The following is a 24538-nucleotide window of genomic DNA, read 5'->3' on the forward strand; positions in this document are numbered from 1 at the left end:
TCAAATAGAGTTAAATAAACTTATTTGCATGAGATAACTATCTTGAGCTACAATAGATATTTTTAAAATATTTTTAATTTCTGAACTATATAGTATACTTGTTTTTGGTCATCCGTGGAAGCGATTTAAGTATTTATTTAACTTGATTAATCATAAATAAGTGAGACTTTGACCAAAGAAAATAATAGTATCTTAAGCAGTGAACCAACAGGAGGGAGGATTAAGGGAGAATTAATCCACCAAAGGAAGCAAATGAATTACAAGAAAGGCATTATATGTTCATCCATGACATAAACAATATATATATCCCATGATAACAAGAAGGACGTAGATTAAGCTCTTCTACAAAAACAAAATCACAAGAACGAACCACGGGAATCTTGTTGTTCAGTCACAGACACAGAGATTCAGTTAACAGTGACTTTTCCGACCATACCAGCTCCTTGGTGAGGCGAGCAGTAGAAACTGTAGGTTCCCTTGGCACTCAAAGTGACGCTGTAAGTCTCACCAGGTCCGTTCAGCAACTCTTCCTCCGGCATAGAGATTGACCCTGCATCCACCCCACTGGGAATCTCGTCCTCATCGAAAACAACGTTGTGCGGGAACCCTGCGTTGTTCTTGAACACGATCTGTTCCCCGGAGGCCACGGAGAAGTCGCTGGGAACGAAGACCAGAGAGCCGTCACCGGCACCGAGCAAGACTTCGAGGGCCATGGCATTGCTGGCGAGGACGGCGCTGGCGGCGGTGGCCACTACGGCGGCTCCAAGGTCTTTGAGGGAAGCCTTGATGCCGAAGCGTGGGGCCTGGGGAACTGAGACTTTAACCGCGGCACTCGCTTTGGTTGTTCCACTCGCCTTGAGGCCGGTGAATGAGGGAATGGCGACGGCGGCGGAGGTGACGGCGGCCATGTCTGTCTGTGAAGGCAGGTGTGGCGAGTGAGGTTTGTGTGTGGAATGGGGGAAATCAGAACGGAGAACCGGTAAGGTTGTTTTTTATAGAGTGAGAGAATGGAGAAAGGTGTGGATTGTTGTTTGTGTGGCTGAGAGAAGAGGAACAATGGGTGATGCAGATAATGCAGAGTGAAGGGTTTATCTCATCATCTCATCACCATTGTTCCCATTGGTTGAATCAGATGTTATCCTCTGACGTGGCGTAGATTTTTTTTTTTTTTTTCATTTCTTTCTCTGTCACATACATATGCAGTAGAATCTCTGTTCTGTAATTAACACAAGCAAAAAAAGCTGGTGGTGAATCTATGTTAGTAAGACACTCACCACTAGCTCAAGCTTTCAAGAAAATAAATCACTATTACCAATAAATCACGTGTAAGGAGTTTTAGATTATTTCTGTTTTGGTTTATGCCATTTTTTTTAACAAAATCTTTCAATTTCAAGGGTCAAATGAGATTTATATATGTGAATGAAATCTGATGTGAAAGTCAATAAGAATTTTATAATAATAAAGATGTAATAAATGTAATCAACTTATTATAATATTATAAATTTATATTTGTATATTTTGAAAAGGACTTCAGATTATTTTTTAATTATAGTTCAATTGATAATAATTTAGTTAAAATTTAACATAATCATTTTTAGTATTAACTTCACTTTAGTATGATCGTTCCATTATTTGATTGGTTTCTTTGAGTTTGTAGATTGATTGAATTATCTGATCACGTTTGATTCTTGAATTGAATGATCAGACAATCATAATATAAAATTACTAATAATCATCAATCCATAGAGATGTAATGAAATAAAAAATTCTCTAAATAAATAAAAATACGAAGAAAAGTAATTAAAGAAAATTTATCTTCATTTATTTTGGTGAATAGAAGAAGTAATTAACTAACAATATATAAAAATAAGGTTTAAATTTCTTTTTGGTTCCTAAGTTATAAGCCGATGTTCAGTGTAGTCTCGCTTTTAAAAATATAAACCTTTGATTACTAAGTTATAAAAAATATATCAAATGAGTCCTTTTTTAACTTGAAACAACCAAAAACAGTATTTCAAGTTAAAAAATGACTCATTTGATACATTTTTTATAACTTAGAGATCAAAAATTTACATTTTTAAAAGGAAAGACTAAACTGAACCCGCTTCTAACTTAGGGGCAAAAAGATGTTTAAACCTAAAAATAATCATCTTATAGTAATTAAGTAATGTTTTTCTTAACATTAATTTTATTTTTAATCTATTTTGATATTGTTCAGTTACAAATTAAAGTAATAGAGTAAATTATTATCAGTAGCATGCAACGTGTTAATATGTGATTTTTTTTTCTCACATTTTTTAGTCTACATGTTATGATACGTGACCCTATTGATGTTATGTGACACAACAACGTCACATGTTAGTGCTAGGGTCAAAATCCATATACTTGATTTTAATTTAATTCCTTTATATACATATTTCTTTTATTTAATTTAGTTTCATTTAAAAAACAATATTATCTTTTTTAAATTAAGACTAAATTTATTATTTGTATAGATGTTATACTAATATATTTTTTTTTTAAATAACTTTTTAACATATTATATTATTATATATTATTAATAATTTTTTTATAAGATTAAAACTAATTAAATATAAATGTTTTTTTCAAAAAAAGATTAAGTATGTAAAACTAATATATTATTGATCCATAATTTTTATAAGAATAAATTAATTAATAACACTTATACAAATAAAAAATTAATTTTCTTTTTAATTGGTACAATATTTATTGTTTGTATAAATATTATACTAATATTTATATTAAAAATTGTTACAAAAACATGACTTTACAGAACATGGATTAATAATATACAATAATATAATTTCTTAAAAAGTCATTTTAAAAAAAAAATATTAGTATAACATTTGTAAAAATAATACATTTGGTGTCAACTTAATTGGAGAAAAAAAATATTGTTCTATTTTGAAAAAAAAAAATTAAATTGAATAAAAATAACTTACACAAGTTATTAAATTGAAATCAAGACAATAACACTTACATTGATACTAACAATGTCATGTGTCATGCCAGGAATATGATATGTGGACAAAAAAGCTTATAAAAATAAAAAACTTTAAAAAATAAAAAAACCATGTGACATGTCATTAGTAATTTTTTTTTAAATGACCTGATTGAGATACTTTTTTAAAAAGTTGGAACACAATTAAAACAAATTGCTAAACATGTGTCAACTTACTATATACGTTAATTAAGTCTTACATTTATGATATGAGTGAGATTAATGTTATTTTAGACGTAAGGTGGAGGTTGTCTATCTAAGTTGTGTTGTGTCTTCAAAATTTGAATGTAATTCAGAAGTCCAAGTGTTGTTTCAAACTATTCATCCAAATGGTTCGGAGGATGCCTGCATAAGGCACTCTAGTGTCAGGGTCAGCTCAACATTGACGGTTAGCAATTAATTCAATAGTAAATCCAAGTTACTTACTTTCTTACCTTAAACATTATTTATAGGTTTTAGGGAAGACTTTTGATTAATGTTGGCTTAATGATAGCCAATTGTGTGTAATCATACTTAACTCTTAAGTTGACTAACATTAGAGTTAATGTACTTCATTTGATTCATGACTGATTGGTTCCGCTGGTGGAAATTGATCGATTTGTGGTTGACCAATTGGTCATATGAAATCTATGATTAATCACTGTACAATATTTTATGAATTATGAGTAAGGATTAGTAATAATTATGATGGAGATGTCAATGTATGATTCATGTGTGTAATGTATTGACTAAGTACTTATTCATATAGAAAAGTTGATTTAGAGTAAGAGTTGAAGGAAGTCATCATGTTGAAATCCACATATGAGTAATTCACTTAGTTTTAAAGTTTGAATTGAAATATGGTCACGAGATAACGAGGTGCGAGGTCCGAATAAGAGAGGGTGAGTAGAACAAATACATGTTTTTAGAGTTTAATCAATACATTAAATCTATAATTTTTTTAAAGAGTAATAATATGTTATATATTAGAATATGGGTAGAATTGTATGATAAGTATTTTATTATGGTCTGAATACAAGTTATTTTATAAATATAAGCGTAATCTTATATTTTGGCCATAATAACTAAATTGTTTTATTTTAGAATGTATTTTTATTTCTCTGTTATATAAGGTTACTCAAATGAGTACAAAGTAATACACGTGAGCAAAGTATGAAACATTGAAGTTAAGGAAGTAAATTTGAAATGTTTAAAAATATTATGATTATATTATGTTTTAATTGGGTTATATGTGATATTTTAAAAAAATGTTTATGATTTTGGAAGAGTGTACTAAATACAATACAATTGTATTATATGTTTTTTTCATGCTATAATATTAAATTATACAACCAAATTTATATATTATGGTGTATTTGAAATTTGGGATGTTTTATAACAATGATAACGTTATTCATTAAATATTGTGTCAAAAATTTAGATTAAAAATAATGTTAATTTTTATATGAATTTAACTCAAATTTTATTATTGAATTTTTTTCCAATGAATTTACCTCATCCATCAATCATATTGAACTCGTTAATTTGTTTTAATAACTAACAATATACCGATGTAAAAGAGGATCTCGCTCAGAATAAATTTAGAAATAAAATATTAGAAATAAAACAAAAGTCCATAAAACATTCGCTTTCAAAAAAATTAAAAATATGAAATAATTAGTTGAAGTTAAAAAAATCACGTACTAGTACGAGGAAGTCCATTTAATCATAATTTTAATAGTTTATGTCAAGATGAGCATGTAAGTATTGTCACACCTAGGCCAGCATCCTATGCCCTACGCTAATTGTGTAAGTATAAGTTAACTCTTCTGACGTTGTATCAACCCGTGGTTATAGAAAATATACAAGCACAGAGCAACAATGCTGATAGAAATTATTATATTTGTTTATTTTTTTTTTCTGTATTGTTGTTTTTAAATATTTAATAATAAAAAATTTAATTATTTTTGGTTTAATTAGTCGTTTAGTTATTTATGGTCTTGTTGTTCGTCCTGTTATTTTAAACTCATTTTGATATTAATTTGTGAAACATAATTTAATTTGGTCTTAATTTATAAAAAAGTGATATATGTTGTTGTTAAATTTTCCAAAACAGATCAATCTTTTTTATTAAAAATAAAATTGTTAATAAAATTAATAAAAATAATTTATTTTATTGATATAGTTAACAAAAATAAATTAAAATTAAAAGTAATTTCAAGACAAATTTGACATCTTTAAATGAAAACATACATAAAATAACTAATTACATCTTATTTTTATTATGATATAAATATCTTAAAAAAGAAAGAAATATAATACATGAAACCTATAAAAATAGGAATATAACAATTTTTTGATTACATGTCATTATTCGTTTAAATTTATTAAATTAATCACAATTCATGATAAAAAAGTGTTATACAAAAAATTGTTGAAAAAACATTTTTCTAATAAAGTATCATCAATAAACCAAGCTTATAGGAACATCTAAGGTACATTAAAAGACATAAAAAGAAAAAGATACATCCATTGAAAGAGAAACCACGCAGCGGCCACCACCACCTATTCAGCCATTGTTGACTTTCCCAAGCAAAAGAGAGACATGTCAGAAACAACACGTGTAAGAAATGGCCATCTTCAGTTTGGGATTGGACTAGAACATTGTCTGTTCCGGCGTCATAGGGTTGGAATATGCAAGGAATGTGGAGTTCACTGAGGAGCTAAAGCCATTGAAGTTAGTGCAAGACGAAGTTGTATAAGCACCCATGTTGGGGAACACGAGCCAATCGTTCACTTGCAATTCCGGAAGCTTGTAATTCGTAAGAACAGTGTCAAGTGAATCGCAGGTTGGTCCAAACACGGTGGAAGAGTAGGTTTTGGAATCCCTGCAAAAAGGGTTCTCAGGTTTCGAGGTGCAGGCGAGTGGCATGCACGTGACGGTAGCGTAGTCAAATACGATGTTAATAAGCGTTCCATAAATTCCATCGTCAATCCAATACTCCCTCAACTCTCCTCTCACGCGTTTACCGATAACCTTCGTGGCCAACGTGAAAGCCGTTTCTGCAAAGTAACGACCCGGCTCGCCAATAACCACCAGCTCCTCTTTCCCGAAGCTGCATTGAATTGCCGCGTTGATTTGCATAGCCGCGACGTCGAACTCCGGCCCGGAGGTGAAGCCGCCGCCGATGTCGAGAACGCGCATTCTCGGCATGCCCAGCAGGGAAGCAATATCGAAGACGGACTTTGCCGCAGATATGGCTCCTTTGTAAGCTTGCGGGTCGCCTCCACCACTTCCAATGTGGAAGGACACTCCCGTCACTTTGAGTCCGGCGGCGTGAGCCACGCTCAGAAGCTCCGGGACTTCTTCGGGAAGCGCGCCGTATTTGAGGCCCAAGCTGGTGCGCGCTCCACTTTCTTGCGGCGGCCTGATGCGGAGAAGCAACTCGCACGTGGGGTGGCATTTGCGTATCTTTTCTACCTCGTCTTTAGAGTCGTAGGTTGTGACGTTGACGCCTACGGTGGCGGCGTATTCGATGTGGGATTCGGATATGCAAGGGTTGGCGTAGATGATGCGGTCGGGTGAGACTCCAAGGGATAAAATGGCTTCAATCTCGGCTTTGCTGGCACAGTCGAAGCTGGTGCCTAGGGCGGCGAGAGCCCCGATGAGGGCGAGGTTGGGATTGCACTTGACGGCGTAGAAGGGCCGGACCGTGGGAAGCTTGGTGGTCCATTTTTCCAACAAGCCCATAACGACCCCCAAATCTAGTACGCTGAATGGAGAGTCAATGTCTGGTTTTTCGGCAATGGCTGTTTGAATGAAATCAGTGAGGGCATTTCCTTGTGGTGACAGTGCAGTGACTCGTTTGCCCTTAATGCCTGAAGCACTGAAAACAGGCTTCAAGCTCAAGGCTTGGAATGGTTCAGAAACCAGTGTAGACATTTTTGGTAGTAAAGGTAACTAAGAGGTGAAGGAGAAGACGAAGGGAGAGTGTTATAGTACGTGACTGACCACTGAATGCTTGATAGTGTCTTCGCTGTTTGAGAAGCTAAATGAAGATCATATATATATATATATATATATATATAAATTATCGCAACGAGGAAGATTTAAAAAAAATACAAAAGTGAATAAATTTTAAGGTGACACTATTTTATTACAAGTCGTATAAAGACGACTTTGGTTGAAAACATTTTTTAAGTAAGTCAAATTGATACGAATTTAGTTTAAAATATTTTAAATTAAAGTTGTACAATTTCTCACATTTTTTAAGTAGTCAATTATTAATGTAAGTTTTATCTAAGTGTTCTCACATGTAAAGTATTCACTATACTCCAATGGACTAATGTCGTTCCTTGCAAATCTTTCTTACTGTTGTAACAAAAAACTACGAGTTAAAAAATCATTTTACAAACAGTACATAGTTAGATTAAACCCTTAACTACTCTAACCGTATTCTCTTAATCAATTTTCGGATTATGCATTGTATAAAGTTTCAATCTTAGTAACAAAAATAAAGCAAATCAATCATTTTAGATCTTAAAACAACTTAAAAATAAATTCATTTAGTAATCCTTAACATCTTAGTAGCTAAGAGATTGCCATGCAAGCAAAATACTTAAATGCATGTTAGTTAGTACATTAATCTTTCATAGATTAATTTAGGTATTTATTAAAAATAGTATATCATGTATTTGTATACTCTTATATACAAATAAGTGTATGTTCTCCAACTTTAAAAATGGTAAATATAATCATTTCAATTTAATAGTGTTAATTTTTTTTCAAAAGTAACATTTGAGCTTGAACATGTTAAATAATTTAAATTATTTTTATGGTTGATTTTATTCAAAATTTAATTATAAAGATTTTTTTTTTCAATCTCTAACTCTCTTTTAAAAACACACGAACCAACATCATACTTAGTCACAAATTTAAAACTAGTTAAAATAAAAAATTACAAACATAGCACGTGATAAATCAACTATAAAGATGATCATTAAAAATCATTTATACACATAATTCATGTAAAATTAACGTAATAAAAAATGATAAAAGTAAAATATAATAGAAAATATGTTAATAATATCCTTCATATTCCATTATTTAAATAAAAAGAAAGTTTCTTAAGTTTATTTATTTAAAGTTAATGGGATATTATTTTCTCTTTTTTTTTCTATTAATAGGTTAAATTTCCATAGAATAATTGATTAATTTTTACGCTTTTTATTTTAACATGTGATATATTGTCTATTCTCTCACTCTTGTTTAATTTAGATTTCTTTTCCGTTTTTCGTGTACCATAAATTCATGATGAACTGAAAAGTGAGAAACGAGTATGGCAGTCAAGATTGTAATACGAGTCAAGATTTTAATACACAAACAAAGAACGTGGTGAATATTATAACAGTGCTATATATTGTATTTTGAAGAGATTATTGCAATAAATTATAGAAACAAGAAAAGTGCAAACGCCACTATCCAACTTCATATCTTTTTCTAACTTCTACCTAATACACAATCCGTTGTTTACATTATTTATATATTAATATATAAGTGAATGGAAATTTTATTTTACAAATCAATTTTGTGAAATTTTATTAAATTTAAAGTTTATTTTTTAATATTTAAATTATAATTTATGATAAAGAAAATATATTGACACTTTTTTTATGAATAAATACATTTTTATAATGGTTATAAATAGCTGAAGTAAATGGATGTGAAATGTGTTTATACTGATTAAATTTATAATAGACGTAAAATGAAGAAAATGTTTTATCACATTAGAATAACCTATCTCAATAAGGTTTCATTTATTTGAATTATGTGTCCTAAAAAATTTGGAAAAAAATGTCGAAGAATAATCTTATCCAACGATTTTTCTACTCGTAGTGATCCTAATTAACAGACAAGGTTCACCTCAACCATCTAAAAACATGTTTTGAACATTATAGATACAAGACAACATTTCTCATATAAGTTTAAGTAACCCAACGGATTATTAAAATATCAAATAAACTTAAATGGACTTGGTAGTGAAGGTCCATGTAAATATTGATAAATTAATTTAAATGCATGTTTTTGTTAAATGTAAAGTCCTCGTAATTTATTAGAAATATTGACTGTCTGCCTACACATTAACACGAGACTCTGATAAGTTACCTGAAAATGTTACTAAATACAATCATCAACAATTAATACAACAGAATAGTAATTCACACACACAAACAAAAAATATTTATCATGAACCAATGCATTTACTCTTTATTGGCACTCATAGACAAGTAGTATGATAAAATAAAAAATATTTATAATATAAGTTTGAAAATATATATATATATATATATATATATATATATATTTATACACACATGTGAAAAAAAAAAACAGTTTTTCGACAATGATGAGCTAAAGTAGTCAAATTTATCCAACATATAAAATATATTACTTGTAATGTAATAGGGATAGAGTGATTGTGAGTTCATCAACTCTACATATTTTGTTTAACAAACTAAATTATATATTATTAAAATAGTGTACATAATATAAAGTAAATTACTCACACATGATTTTTGACTTAATTAAAACTGTTGAGATAAAAATATTGTATAACATATAAAATATTATATAATCATATGTTTTTTTAATTTAATTCTGATTTATACAAGTAAAATGTTACCAAACAAAACACCCATATATAATAAAAATATATAAATGAAAATCATAAAATGATTATTTTTTTTTAATTTCACATTGGAGTTGAGGTTATAATTAAGAGAGTAAGAGAAACAATTTGGTAGAAATATAATTAACATTGGATGTTGAATTTAGAGAGATTAATGTTGATGATTTCTTTTTTATTTTGTATAAATGACTTTGTTGATATGTGTTTGATGGGTTTTTACATTACTTAGTAATTAAAGATATATTCAAACATTACTTTAAAATTGATTTGTAAAGAAAAATAGTAAAATTTTTAAAGATAATTTTGATGAACATCAACTTTTTTTTCAATAACTGTTCATTATTTCACTATTTAAAATATCTTTAAATTATGACAATTTAATTTAAAATATTCGTCGTTAAAGTAAGTATTAAAATTTAGGTTATGGCACCGTGAATTGGGACAATTTATACATAAAAGAAAACTTTAAAAACCACATATCAAAGTTTAAATTTTTTTTCTAGCATATTTATTTTCTAATTTAACTGTGACGGTGAACATTTTATATCTAATTGTGTTTATTTTAATCACTTCTTTAAAAACAGATAAATAAAAGTTTGTTGTTCTAGCACAAGTTTTTTAAGCAGTTATAAACTTAAACGTTCATGAGAATGAATGATGGGAATCAGTTGTGAGAGGGAACAAGTTAAGAAGGTAAGAAATCGATTCTTAAGCTTATGAAATCAATTATGAAGATGTGAAAGAGGCCAACGAACCGATTACATATGTTGTTGCAAATCCTTTGGAAGCGTCTCTAAATACATTTTAGAAAGGGTGGAATCGATTCTTTCTTCTTCTATAATTATTGATTATGTTTTTTTTAAATTAATGTTAACAATAATTTAAATAATAATATAGAAAAAATATTTAAGATTATTTATTTGAAATTTATTCTTACAAATCACTTTTATAAATTTTAGTTTTATTTTCCTAATTTGATTTTTTTTTATTATAAATAAAAAATTCAATTTATTTTAATATAATTTCCATTACTTACATTTAAATTTATATCTACATTTCTACACAAAAATAAATCAATAATTATATATTTTTATCAATTAAGACATATTTTGTAATCTATCCTATTAAACTCTCAAAAAAAAAAATCATTCTATTTTTTTAATCCCTTCAATTCATTATCCAAACAAAGCACACTTAGTTTCTTTTAATTCATCATCCATTCACGTTTAAATCAACTTAAATAAAATCTCTTATTACAAGATAGTATGTTTGAATATAGGCATACATAAAGCACACCTAAGTGATTTGGGATTTAGAGATAGACTCAATAACTTAGTTATTCTTAACATCAAATTTAATGCAATTTGTATGTTAAATTTAGTAAGAAATTAATTGTTTGATAAATTAATTTAGAACTAGTTGCTAAGGGATTAAGACTAGTATGTCTTGACATGAATGTTTAAAGGAAATAATGAAATTTTAAACAGAGATGTATATTCATATGATTCATAAAACCCAATTCCAATGAAGTTTCTTTTAAATATAAATTCCTTGCACACCAATTGTTTGATAAAATACTAAAAATAGTTTCTTGTGTTTTTTTTGTACACTTTGATCTCTAATTTGGTTATAAAAAATAATTGTCATGTGTTGCACAAGTCCCTTGCAAGAAAATGATATTTATAACTTGCTACGCTGAAACCATTGCACTTACCATTGGTTTTGCTGGAACAATTACAATCCGAAATACACTAAAAAAAATGGAGATGCATAGATGATTTCACACATTTTTTAATATAAAATTGTTTTAGTGAGAGACAATTTTATCACTTGCTACGCTGAAACCATTGCACTTACCATTGATTTTACAGCAACAATTACAATCCGAAATACACTAAAAAAAATGGAGATGCATAGATGATTTCACACTTTTTTTTATATAAAATTGTTTTAGTGAGAGACAATTTAGAGTTCAAAGAGTTTGGTGAGATGCAGGAAAAAAGGAGCTACAGGAAGAAAGAGTCTTTTTTAAAAGACAAAAAAAAGTAAATGCTAATGACCTTCGGCTTATTTGAAGTCATTTAGCCCGTTTATCTTTTGGATTTGAATTAGAGAACGGGCCACCGGTATGCCATCTAGTTCGTTATTATTGTGGTTGGTAACACAATTAAATAATTGAGCACTGAAGTTAGAAAAATGTTTAGTCAGTTAAAAAATAGTTTTAATTTTAAAAAAATATCAATATCAATTGATTAAACGAATTTAAAAAAATAAATTAAATTTTTATATTTTATTATCACTAAAAGACCCCGTTTCTCTATATCAATGCTGAGAGAAACAAAAAAACTAAATAATTCTTCTTATAGTAAATATTTACATTAACAGAGATAAAAGCGTTTTAAAATTTGTTTTGCTTTTGTACTGAAATATTAATTTGGCTTTAAGGTTAAAACCATATGTTCTTAATTTATGCATGACGTAGTTAATGTTAGTTTAAAAGTATTATATTATTGTAAATTGATTTCATATTAATATTTACTATATAAGTAAATTTATACATTATAAGGGTAAAAAGTTTAATGTAAATGTATGAAGAATATAATTTTTCTGAGTAAATATGATACTACAACTTTACTCAAAGTATTACATAAAAATAATAATATTCTCACACGGTTATTCATTTTAACAGTGAAATGACACTCTGGATTACAATAATAATTTTATTCAGTTAATCATATTGTACTATTTTACAAGTTAATAACATAACACCTGTTAAAATGAATGTATTTCACACGTAAACGTATCGATATACTGATATTAGTTACATAATCAAAAGGAATTTATGATACTAAAAACACTGTAAAAACAAGAGAGGATGAGAACTTAAAAACACCAATAATAAAGTTGTACATTTTTACATTCATTATTCATTTAACATATTTAACAAAAGTAAAGGAAAAAGTCTCTTTAACAACTTTTTTTAACAACTTTTTGACAACACATAGTGATAATTTGTGATTGTTCCATTTTAAATATTTTTTTAGAATAAATTCAAAGAGACCATAAAAAGGTGACACCTGTTTGGTTGTAAAAAAGTTATTAAAAAAGAGTTGTTGAAGAGACTTTTTCCTTTACTATATGTAGGAAGATGATATTTTGACAACACTTTTTGATAATTTTTTTGACAATGGGACATGTTTCATTATTTTATTGGTTTATTTGAATTTTTGTTTACAAATATATTTAAAATGGACCAATCACAAATTGTCACGTATGCGTTGTCAAAAAATTATTAAAAAAGTATTGTTAAAAAGTTGTGAAAAAAGTGTTTTTCAAGACATTTTTTCCTTCAATAAAATGAGACTAAGAGAGAGAGGTGTCACAAGTTTTCCAATTGGATGGAAGCTTGTTAGAGAGCAGAGAAGGTTGTTTTGTAAGATTGACATCAAAGGGGAGAAGCCTGTATTCAATATCAAGTTCCTTCAACACTTTGATCATCTCTTCAATCAACTCCGCTCTCCTGTTCCATCTTTCTTTCATGTCCTGATAATTCATTTTGTGTGTAAGCCACACTGACATGTTCACTTTGTTCAACTCTTCCACATCCTTCATTATCACCATCGGTGCAGCATGCCAGTGTTCATTCTTCCTTTCAATATACCTACAATTTACAACACATGTAACAGTAAATCTTCCAACACTCATGAGTCTGCTTTTTCTTTCTGCTAGCACTGAAATAAATGCAATTCACGTACTCTATAATTCTTCTTTTCATAGTTGCAACTTTATCTAATGGGGTGGAGACATGAATGCAGAAATCCACTGCATCTCCCATGTCTGGACTACGTTGATAATTACTAATCGGTTTGGTAGCCAGAACACTGTTTGGGTATGTAACCTTCTGGTTATCGCACTTCAGAAACACTGTTGTCAGTATATTCATCTCTTCCACTACCATCTAAGAACCAAACAAGAGAATCAGAAAACTCAATGCTTTTATTGTTTGGAAACTAAATTAAACTTGGAATTTCCTCAACCTGGATTCCATCTACTTCACATCGATCGCCAACATCAAATGGGTGCATCACGAATAAGAAGATGATTGCTTCAAAAACAGTTCTGCAAGAATTCCCGAACACAAACACTGCCAACAGAAGCTGGGATCCCATGAAGACAAGGAAGTGTAGGATTGGAGTTCCTAGTATGGCAAGCCAGACAATCAAAATGACAATGCCGACAATCATGTTCAACATGTTATGAAGATCATCCACAGCAGTTTTCGTGTCTTTCAGTGATAGTGCCAGTGCCCTTCTCTCCCTGAAAGCATTCACCTGCACACAAATATAAGTAGAGACTCTGACACTATAAAACATTTTTGTCTCAACAAGATACAAATCATCCATTAGAATGACTTTTAGAGGACTTATCTAACAGATTCAAGCACAATACCATCCACTCTGTAAGAGAAGACATGCTAATCCCATGTTCTGCACACGCTGCTCCCAACAGATCCATTGACTTCAAAGCCTCGTCTCTTCGCATGAACTGCATCACATCTTGCAAGAAAATGCATCTGTCGGATTGCAGAGTTTTCGTTTTCAGGTGTGGTAGTAACAATAATGAAATTCAGAACTAAGAATGATACACGTAATTAAGAAGCCTTACTGGGATCCTGGTTGCGCAACGTTATGAAAAATTTTCTGAGCTGCGATCTTTGCTTGGTTTTCGCTTCGAAGTTGCAGCAAAGGCTCATCCTCAACATCTGAACACAAAATACGTTCGTCCAATGTAGTAAACGACCCATGCATGACGATGTTGATCATTCTCTTCATATTCCACGCTGATATATTTCTCTTATTCAACCTATGTAACTGCTCGATCGACATTTCCTCATCTTGCTTCTTCTTCTTATTACACAACACCCTCCCAACGGATCTATCTTCACCTTCTTCCTCTTCCCTCAACCGATCACACGACAGCGTTTCGATCACGTATTGGCTGAACAGAGCCTCCCGAATCCGTTCGAAGAACGTTTTCACGTGGAAGTGCAAGGCGAAGACCTTCACGAGGATCGTTTTAAGGAGCCACAAAAGAGTGCCGATGAACAGACACACCACAACCTTTGTCACACACGACAAAATCCTGTCGTTGACCTTTTTCTTCACCGCGTTGACCAAAAGAAAATGCCACACCAGCAGAACAAGACCCAACCAGACACAGTTTTTCACTGAGTGTTTCAAACCGTACACAAAATACAGCACTCGTTTTCGCAGTATGAAATTGCGTTCCACGAAGAAGACGATTAGCTTGATTACCCAACCTGAGAGCAAACGCCCACAAAGTATAACCAAAATCATTGTCTCCCATTCCCACAGGGGAAGGCCACAGAGTTTGAGTTTTTGCAAGCACGATATCCAAATGTTTGAAAGCAAGGCTACGATTATTAAGGCCAGACATAGCCACTGAAGCAGTGAGAACGCACTAAACCTCATTTTCTTATAAATTTCAGGCATGTCCTCAACACTGTCATCATTTTCTGCCGCTTTTTGTTCACTTGACTCTGAATTTGCGCATGATTCTTCTGGAGGGTCTATCAGCCGAGACTTTGTTCTGCTTATTGATGATTTCCACGAGTATCGCGGAGTTGAATTGTTCGAAGAAGACCTCACCACGCTTTCTTGTGAATGTGAAGTTTGGAGATGGATTTCTTCGTTTTTTTGCTGATCCTGCTTTCTCTTTCTTATTGATTCACTTCCTCTGCGTTTTTCCTGCAAGTCTTGATGAAGCTTGTCACTTTGACCGTTGACAACAACACCTTTCGATGCTAAATTTTCATCTTTGCTGTTGCTGCGGCCATTGTTGTCTTCAAAATCAAGCACAACTTCCTCTCTTTGGGTCATTAGATTTTCTTTTACGCCACAGAATACAGCCTTGTGTTTGTTTTCTTTCTCAAATCCTGTATGTATGCAGACGGTGAAAGAATTGGGAATATTTAGACATGACCTCTCTTTTGATGCCAAAATATATGAATCCGTAGGAAGTGACGAATAGCATGTAATAAAGGTTCAAAAGAATAAAGTGTTTGCAAGTTTTCAGAATTATTCATTATGTTGTGGTAATGCTCATTACATGCACTTTTACTGATGCATGTTCTTTCATTCTTATTTCTCTGGATCAATGTCAAACGTGCATAGCTTCGACCATTTTCAAATGTATCAGAGAATGGGGATGAGTTGTTGAAATTTTCTAAAACGGTTTAAATTTTTTGAAATTGAAGAAACTAATCATGAAAAAAATTATACCCTTTTTCTGTATGAAAAAAATAATTCATTTATATTTAAAATTGAATTTAACTAAACTATAGCATAAACATGCAAAATTATATTATCTTTTTTTTTTTTTATCTTGTGATATTATATTATAATAAGTGACTTAGAGTAAGTTATTATTTGTGATCAGATTTATTATGGAGTTTAGTTTTTTTTTCGTAATAAATGTAGAAAAGTTTAAATATTTTTTTTTATAAATATCATTAAACTTAACGTATTTGTAAGTTTATAATAATATAAACATTCTTTATACTTATAAACTATTTGCTTTTAATAATAGATATGACTTTTCTTTTTCTTGTGAGTATGGTTCCTTAATTGAAAATTCGTTTTAGACAATAATAAGTTTATCGATATTGATGAAAAAATTATAAGCAACAGAATAAATCAATGTAGTTAAATCAAGAAAAAGCAATATTGAGTAAAGAAAGTTTTATTATAAACATCACTTTTTTTTTTAAGTTTTTAAACTATATTTTTATTATAGTTAATGACTCTTTTTTTTTCATTTATGTACCAATTAAAAATTAAGTGTACTTTCTTAAAAAAGAAAAATACAAAGGCTAAAGTATGGATGTCATGCAAATGTAAAAGGACCAACCCAAAGTATTTGCATTTTTAATAAAATTAAATAGAATGATTAATTAAAATCTATTAAAAATGAAAGATATGTTTTTAAATATCACACTTTGACAAGAATCTAGTTCTCCACCATTTGCTGCCCTTGTTATCACTTATCACTGTTGTAGGATGCGGTCGAGTTTTATAAAAGAATAATTCCTCCAATCACAATTTTTATTCTTCTCTATAGTGAAATTCAATGTTTTTATAGTTTTAAGAAATTAAAGGTGTATATTTTTTCATAGTAATGTTTTTATAAAGGAAAAAACGGATTTGTAAAGGAAAAGTATTCAAAGACACATTACTAATTGTAGATCCCACTTATTCATTGAGTTTTAATCACGATTTTATAGGTTTTTATAAATATTAACCAAGAATAAAAACTTTGTTAACTAGGGTATTCTCATAATTATTTCTTATTTTGCAAAAAGAAAAGTAATTAAAAATTATTTTCGAAAGGATTTATTTGATATGCATATTTTCTTATAATTTTATCCCTCAAAATTTCGAGAAACAATAATTTTTACTTATTAAAATAAATTTGTAAAAATTAATCAAGACATACGTTTTATATATATATATATATATATATATATATATATATATATATATATATATATATATATATATATATATATATATATATATATTATCATTTTATCTTTTAAAATAAATAATTTATAATTAATAATAATATATAATAAGAATACTCTTATTTGACGTACATAATTTAGGTATATATTTTAAATTTTTTTTTTTAGTATGAAACTCTTCTTCTGTAACACATGCAACAATAAATGAAAATTCCCATTCATTCAGAATAAGTGCAGCATACACCACTTTCACAATACAATTATGTTATTTGTTTTTCTTCCTATTATTTATAAATCCAAGTTTATATACATCTACCCAAAAGGCTAATATCAACTTCATAATCCAATCACGAACCTTTACTTTAAATTGAGAAATCACAAATGTCTATGTGTACATACAGTGAGTTTGGTGAATACAATTTTCATGCATTCCCTAGCCTTCACATTCCCCAGTAACCTGTTCAAGAAAAAGTAGTGGTGTAGAGGCTTCGATTTTTCTTTTGAATGTAACACAAAATTTGTCAAGAATCCTCCTACACTTACCGTCTTGGTCACACGTAGCAGAAATTCCAGAATTTCTGAGAAATTGGGTCTCAAAGATGAATCGTGGTGCCAACACCAGTGAAGCAATTCCACTAACTTTGAATGAGTATGGCTTGGAATTTTAGGCCTTAAACCCTGCAATTCATATCCAAAAAGCTTACTCAATTTCACCATATTCTTGTGGCTTGGTAGCTTATGATACTATAGATAGAGCTTTTCAATTTAGTGTCCACTGACGCTGCATATGTAATTTATAGTTGAGAAATACCTTCTGGATCACTCCTACTGCTGCTTGCAATGGGGACAAATGCTCATAAGGAAGCTGTCGTTTAGTCATAAAACATAGGCGAAAGATGTGAAGTCTGTGCAAGTAAAGTAATACTGAACGAAAATACTGATAAAACAATGTCTAAAGTATACCTAATAAGTCTTTGTTCTCCATTTCTGTTAAATACTGTTACTCACTTTTGTTCTACTCTATGCCAAGTTGTACACTATCTATTAATCCTATACGAATCAAAGTACCTAGAAATTTCTGCTCAGTACTTCTTCAATATGAAGAGGTTAATATAGTTTACAGAGTAGAGAGAGTAATTCAGTTTTCATTTGGAAACTAGTTTTTGGCTCCATGAATATCAAACAAGAGAAAGTAAAAGGGAAAGGTGCTACCTTTCCTGTGAGCAGTTCCCAAAGCACAATGGCAAAGCTAAAGACATCGGCTTTGTGATCATATGGTCTATGTTCAATAACCTTCCATATGTCAAGGGAATCACAAGTTTAATCATAATCAATACAGTAAGCAGTAGAAGACAAGAAATATCAGTTTTTTTAGTTGTTTTACATAACCAAATAAAGCCTCCATGAATAAAACCAGAATTCCTACCATTGTATTTTATTGGATATTGTTACATTTTGCTTTTGCAAAGCGCATAGGCAACCAAAAGCAGTACTGAAACCATGTTAGCATTAAGTATTGTTTATCAGAAAAAAAAAAAAAAAAAAAAAAAACCGTCATTCTCATTCCAACCTGTCTAGATTCATCTTATTACATCAAAAACTGCTGCCTATCGTGTCCTTAAACAGCCCCATCCATGCCTGTAAGTTATACATTTAATAAATTTAAAGTGATCAACCCTATATGTCAATACTCATAGATATACACAGACCTCTGGAGCCATCCACCGATAAGTTCCTGTTTCTGCAGTCATTATGCCAGACTGATTGTGCACTCTAGCCACACCAAAATCAGCAACCTTAACTACCTGTCGGAAAAGATTTTAAAAATAAAACACAACAGCATAAATCCCCCCAAGCCATAAGATCAAGTATAGCTAAACTTTGTAAAGTGATAAAACACATTTAGCTTAGAAAAATGATGAAAACACAACTGTTATTACCCCACTACAAGTTGAGAGCATTTACAAAGAAGTAATAAGTCAAGCCAATAGAGTCAGAAGAAAACGTTATAGTGTAAACTAACCCCATTCTCATCTATCAAAAGATTAGCCGCTTTAAGGTCACGATGTATGATATTATTCTGATGCAAATATTTCATTCCTTCGGAAACATCAATGGCCACTTTGAGTAAAGATGGAAGAGCAAGGGCTGTCTTCTGTTTATGCAAAAAGTCGAACATACTTCCACCAGGCATGTATTCTGTGAAAAAAAATGTGCATTGAAATTGACAGTATCTTTTTCCCATTACATTGACCCCTTAATCAATAAGAGAAGTAACAAGAACCAGTTTTACCTGTGACCAGGTACAGGTTTGGGGGTTTTGTACAAGCGCCAACAAATTTAACAACATTTTTGTGCTGAATTTTGCTGCAAGAATTAAATTTATAAAAGTCATGTATTAACAACAATCTTCATGAAATATTAGTGAAACTCGAAGAAAAGGTTCGGTGGCAGGGGAGATGAGTGGAAGTTGATGATAAAGCGAACCTTAGGATATACACTTCCTGAGCAAACTCCCTTTGTATATTTTCATTCAAATTCTCGTGCTTTAAAACCTTGATAGCTACATCTTGATTGCAGAATGAACCTTTATACCTGTTTCAACTAATCGGTTACTCAAATTTACTGATCCACTAACAAGTTAAGAAGAAGGATTGATAATACTGACAAATCACTCAAAGGTCCAGATGCAATTTTCTTTTCATATCTCAGACGCCCGGCATCAATTCTCCAGATAAAGTTCATCCCGATTTGCTCTTGCTTTGCAGTAGTACTAGTAGGAAGACTTCCATTTTCTTTCAATTGATGTTGCTTCCGGAATTTTTCCACCAAAAATAATAACTTATAAATGGTTCTCTATTATATAAGTGGAAATGCAAGCAAAACTTATTTTGTTAAGCTAAATATTGGTCAAGAACAGTAAAAGTTCTACCGCTTGTGTATGGGTATTTCTCAATTCAACCAGTTAACTTCTATTCAAAGTTAACTAGGGAAATTGAATATTGTGACTGGCAGTAAAACTGTTACCATAGCTATATATGAAATTTTGGGCACAACTGATCATTTTTCTTAAAAAGCAAAAGAATTTTTTTTCATACATATAAGTAAATACGCAACCATCAGTGACATATAGAGGATCTACCTGGAGTTTCTGAATTTTCTTTGCTAGTTCATGTTTTAATTTCTTCGTCTCCTATAAATTTCAAAAATGGACACTTGTTGATTTTCCTATAAATAAAATTCAATGAGCTATTGTACTTCAATCTGCAAAATAATGGGGAAATACCTCTATTGGCCAACCACCAACAACAAAAACATCCAACGAATAGCCGTCTGTTGTCGAAAAAGCATGTGCTTCTAGAATGTCCAACCCAGTCTCAGAAAGTAAGGAAGTCAACTGTAGTTCAACACAAAAGCTTAAAACTATAGAAACATTGATTTCTGTAAAATTTAACTAAAGAAATGCAAACTGAGGCTGCATATTAGCACATCTCTAGCTTTCTGGTTGTAAAAAATATATACGATATCCGCACTGCAATTTACATTGCTCAAATTGCGTCAAGTCAGNCACTTAGATTAATAACANCNGCATTCTGGTATCCATAAGTTCAGTCCTCACTAATTACACAGCAAGATCAATACTTTTCTGTAGCTATCAGTGTAGTGGGAAAAAGATTTTATTGATGTTGTTATCAATAGATGTATAAAACAATGAGATCAATAAAACCAAAACTAGAGACTGTGACCCATTAGCATTATGCGTGGGATTGAGTCAGAACGAAATTTAGTCCCATCATTCCTTTCCCAATCAAACATTATTATAGTATTAGGGTTGTTAAAGCAAAGAAAAAATACATAGGAAATATTGTAGAAGAATTTCTTAAAAGTAGAAAACGGTAAGGGGCTAAAAGCATAGGCTTTTCTCGTTAGCTAGAAAACATTTGCACAACAATAAGAAGATTAATTAATTACCTGACTCAGAAGTTTTGGCTTGTCATTTGTTGAAATTGTGATTTCATGCATTGGCCTACCGTAAGTGATAGTAAGAAACTCTTCAAATGATCATTACATACATTATATATTGCATTCAAAAGAAAGGAAATTTAAACAAATAAGCAGTACATTTACCGAGAATAATGTGTATAAAAACTCAAATAGTTATCCCTGTCTCGGACTGGTAAGAACTGGGTGTTATGTTCCACATTAGATGACGAACCGAAGGCAGGTGGAGGATGGAAGCTGAGAAAGCATGAACAACAAAAACTTTATCATACAACTTAAAATGTAGGTGATGAATTCAATATACTGTTAACATGCCTCATGCTGCCTGGAATACCAGAATCTTCAGGACAAACTTTACTTTGTGAATTTAAAAGAAGAGATTTACTAGAACCACCAGCAGAAGCAGAAGCAGAACGAACCTGCATAAAACATATATTGTCAGAATAGAGCAAAATCAACCAGCAGGTACCCACAAGCAAAGTTTCAAGTGCCTTATATATAAAGTGAAGAAATTTATGTTCTACGTACTACTGAATTCAGAGCGTAATCGTTTGTAATGTATAAATGTTTGAGAAAACGCCCTCGTTCTCGTTAATTTTTTATTTATTTAATCGTAAAACATCATGTGTAATAAAGTTTATTAATTTTATAGTAATTACTTTAAAATTATATTAATTATATTTTATATTAATTTAAATGTAACGTAATAATTGGATAACAATTTAAAAAGAAAAAGACAATACATTGCTTTTGAAAAGTACTATTTTTAAGTGAAAAGTATAGGTAAATGGAGAGAAGAAATTGATAATTTAAATGAAAATTCAAATATTAGTATTTTTTACTGAGTAACATTTTTAACTGTGTCTCTAAATTACATCTTTAATTTTTAACTCTAGATGAACTGTCATACAAAAGATATAATCCTTGACAGAGTTCTAAAGTAATATTTTCTTTCACATTTTTGAAGTGGCTACGTTATGGTGAGAAAAAGAAAAGGAAAGAAAAAAACAAAACCATAAGACACATCCGATAATAGTTTTTGGAATGTTAAAGAGGCTTAGTTAATAATTAAAGGGAGTGTTGGCCATTAGTAAATAATAAAGTCAAAAATAAAAAATAAAAAATAGATTTCCATTTATATATATTTTATAGGTAATTTCTTTGTAGTAAAGGAAGCGTGACGTTGGTTCCTTCGCCAACAATGTCGCCTAATGCCAATAGCCAGTAGTGCGTCATACATAAACATATACTATATAGTATTATAGTGATTGGAATTCAAGGAAAATTGACCCATGAAGGTGAAAGCAAATATAAGAAGTCAAAACTTATTTTGGTGGTAAAAATAAATAAATAAAGTGTGTTTGGTGGCCATTGTATTGTTGTGATTTCGAAAATGACCTGTACAAGACGGACTTCAATTGCAGGTCCGATTGCTGTAGTTGGGCCTCCGGCGATGTCCAGTAACCTCTTATGCATAAGAACTTCTTCTGCCCTCTCCACATTCATATCCAACGCATACCTAACACGACAACATATCAATTCAATTCACAACAACTCCAATGACAAGTTCCGAAAATGATCACCGGCAACACTAAAACAACGTATGAACAATCAAACAGTAAAAAGCACGAGAAACGAAGATTCGGTGTGCCTTGCGGGAAGGCGATAGAAGTGCGCCCAAAGATCGTCCTCAAAACCAGGAACCACAGCTTCTGGGACATTCAATTCCTTAAGCCTGCACAAAACCTCGTTGTAAACTCCAACCTTCTGTCTCTGTTTTGGACATCGATGATTCCAGCCAGAGTTCAAAATTCCGCTATTGCAACTCTCTGTGTCTCCCATGTTTACTGAATCCGAGTCAGCAAGCAAAGATCAGTGATCCATAATATCGTAATATGAGACGAACAAGAACAAGGAAGTTGGAAGGACATCAAAAGACCTCTGCATGAAACAAAAATTGCTCTGGCACTCGTGTCGAGAAATTAATGGATGTCAGTTTTAAATAACATCATTAATGAGGGGAGTGAGTAATGCGCACCGTTAGCTTGACTAACCCAAATCGACGTGGATTGTACACAAAAATTAACCATACAGATTAAACAATGACGATAAACACAATAAAATACAAGTCGTTTTTTAATATATTAAATAATTAATTTATATACATCTTTGATAGCATCACCCACCCACCAAACACTCTCTCGCACCTTGTTTCTCTCGCCTCCCGCATAAACTACCATAACATCACACTCACACTTAGTCAGGCACAACTAAATTTGTTTTTACTATTTCACCCTCTTATTTATAATTTATCCACGCATCTTTTTTTTCTCATTTTATGCCATTCCTATAACACTTTTTTTATACAAACAAATGAATGTTTTTAAATGTCCTTAATCTACATTGAATATAGTTATGCATAATTAATAATTATCATCAAAATATTTTTTATTTAATTAAAATTTTCAATCAGAGCTACTCATTATGAATTGATTCGTAAAAAAAAATAAAAAATAAAAATAAAAAAATCTTCATGAGTGAAAGGGTTGCGTTCACATTTTCAGCTCGCCATCTGCTTTGATCCATCCCTTGGGCTCTTCAATTTAGTGGGCTATAGACGGGTGAACGCAGACTAGTTTCGTAATTATTTTAAATTATAATAAAAACTAGTTTAACAGATTTATTTATTTAAAATTATAATACATTAGTTTAATGATATATCTTATATTTATATAATAGTTTTCCTGATAAGTAATAAATATAAATATTTGCAAATGGTTTTTTATGCTAAGACTTATTTATCTCTTAAATTTCAGATTATTTGCTTTAAATTTTGACATTAAAATTATTTTATTTTAGATTTTAATTATCTACATTTTTAATATATTTCCATTCTTAATTTTATCATATTTCTATCAAATGTAAGATCATTACTTTTACTTATTATATATATATATATATATATATATATATATATATATATATATATATATATATATATATATATATATATATATATATATATCGGTGTGTGTATTTTACCTTGCGATTTTACATATTTTAACTATGCTTCATTACTTATTGAAATAAAAAAGTACTTATTGATAGTATAATATTGAATCTCATTGATAATAATTTGATTGCATGTATGATACTAGATTCCTGGAATCATGGGATTGTTCTGCATATATTTTATCCCCCTTAAGTTTTTGGTGTAATGATTTTTTTTTTTCGGTTCAAACCTAACTCAGAATTCGAATATTATATAAAATGATCACAACATGAACCTAAGCTTAATATCTC

The 24538-nt window shown here is 30.5% G+C and overlaps 4 protein-coding genes across 4 annotated transcripts; all 4 read right to left on the reverse strand.

Annotated features, from left to right (window-relative positions):
• Window positions 1-167: 167 nt before the first annotated feature.
• Window positions 168-1048, reverse strand: LOC106759922 (plastocyanin). Its single transcript, XM_014643307.2, has one exon. It carries the CDS (start codon window positions 906-908, stop codon window positions 408-410), a length of 501 nt encoding a protein of 166 aa, XP_014498793.1. The 5' UTR covers window positions 909-1048; the 3' UTR covers window positions 168-407.
• Window positions 1049-5464: 4416 nt separating this feature from the next.
• Window positions 5465-6953, reverse strand: LOC106761805 (ornithine decarboxylase-like). The gene has a single exon (XM_014645373.2). It carries the CDS (start codon window positions 6942-6944, stop codon window positions 5658-5660), a length of 1287 nt encoding a protein of 428 aa, XP_014500859.1. The 5' UTR covers window positions 6945-6953; the 3' UTR covers window positions 5465-5657.
• Window positions 6954-12970: 6017 nt separating this feature from the next.
• LOC106761107 (mechanosensitive ion channel protein 6) lies at window positions 12971-15682 on the reverse strand. Its single transcript, XM_014644615.2, has 5 exons — window positions 14356-15682; window positions 14140-14263; window positions 13728-14021; window positions 13446-13648; window positions 12971-13351 (listed from the first exon to the last, which is right to left on the reverse strand). Exons 1-5 carry the CDS (start codon window positions 15588-15590, stop codon window positions 13054-13056), a joined length of 2154 nt encoding a protein of 717 aa, XP_014500101.1. The 5' UTR covers window positions 15591-15682; the 3' UTR covers window positions 12971-13053.
• A 1778-nt stretch (window positions 15683-17460) lies between these two features.
• LOC106761427 (serine/threonine-protein kinase STY46) lies at window positions 17461-23190 on the reverse strand. Its single transcript, XM_022780312.1, has 15 exons — window positions 22887-23190; window positions 22634-22754; window positions 21551-21654; window positions 21362-21472; window positions 21206-21260; window positions 20520-20630; window positions 20376-20426; window positions 19902-20044; window positions 19721-19828; window positions 19527-19600; window positions 19257-19432; window positions 18943-19038; window positions 18446-18526; window positions 18045-18098; window positions 17461-17911 (listed from the first exon to the last, which is right to left on the reverse strand). The coding sequence occupies exons 1-15, from the start codon at window positions 23075-23077 to the stop codon at window positions 17609-17611; spliced, it is 1779 nt and encodes a 592-aa protein (XP_022636033.1). The 5' UTR covers window positions 23078-23190; the 3' UTR covers window positions 17461-17608.
• Between the last annotated feature and the right edge of the window lie 1348 nt (window positions 23191-24538).

Source organism: Vigna radiata, chromosome 5, assembly GCF_000741045.1.
Source record: "Vigna radiata var. radiata cultivar VC1973A chromosome 5, Vradiata_ver6, whole genome shotgun sequence".
NCBI lineage: Eukaryota > Viridiplantae > Streptophyta > Magnoliopsida > Fabales > Fabaceae > Vigna > Vigna radiata.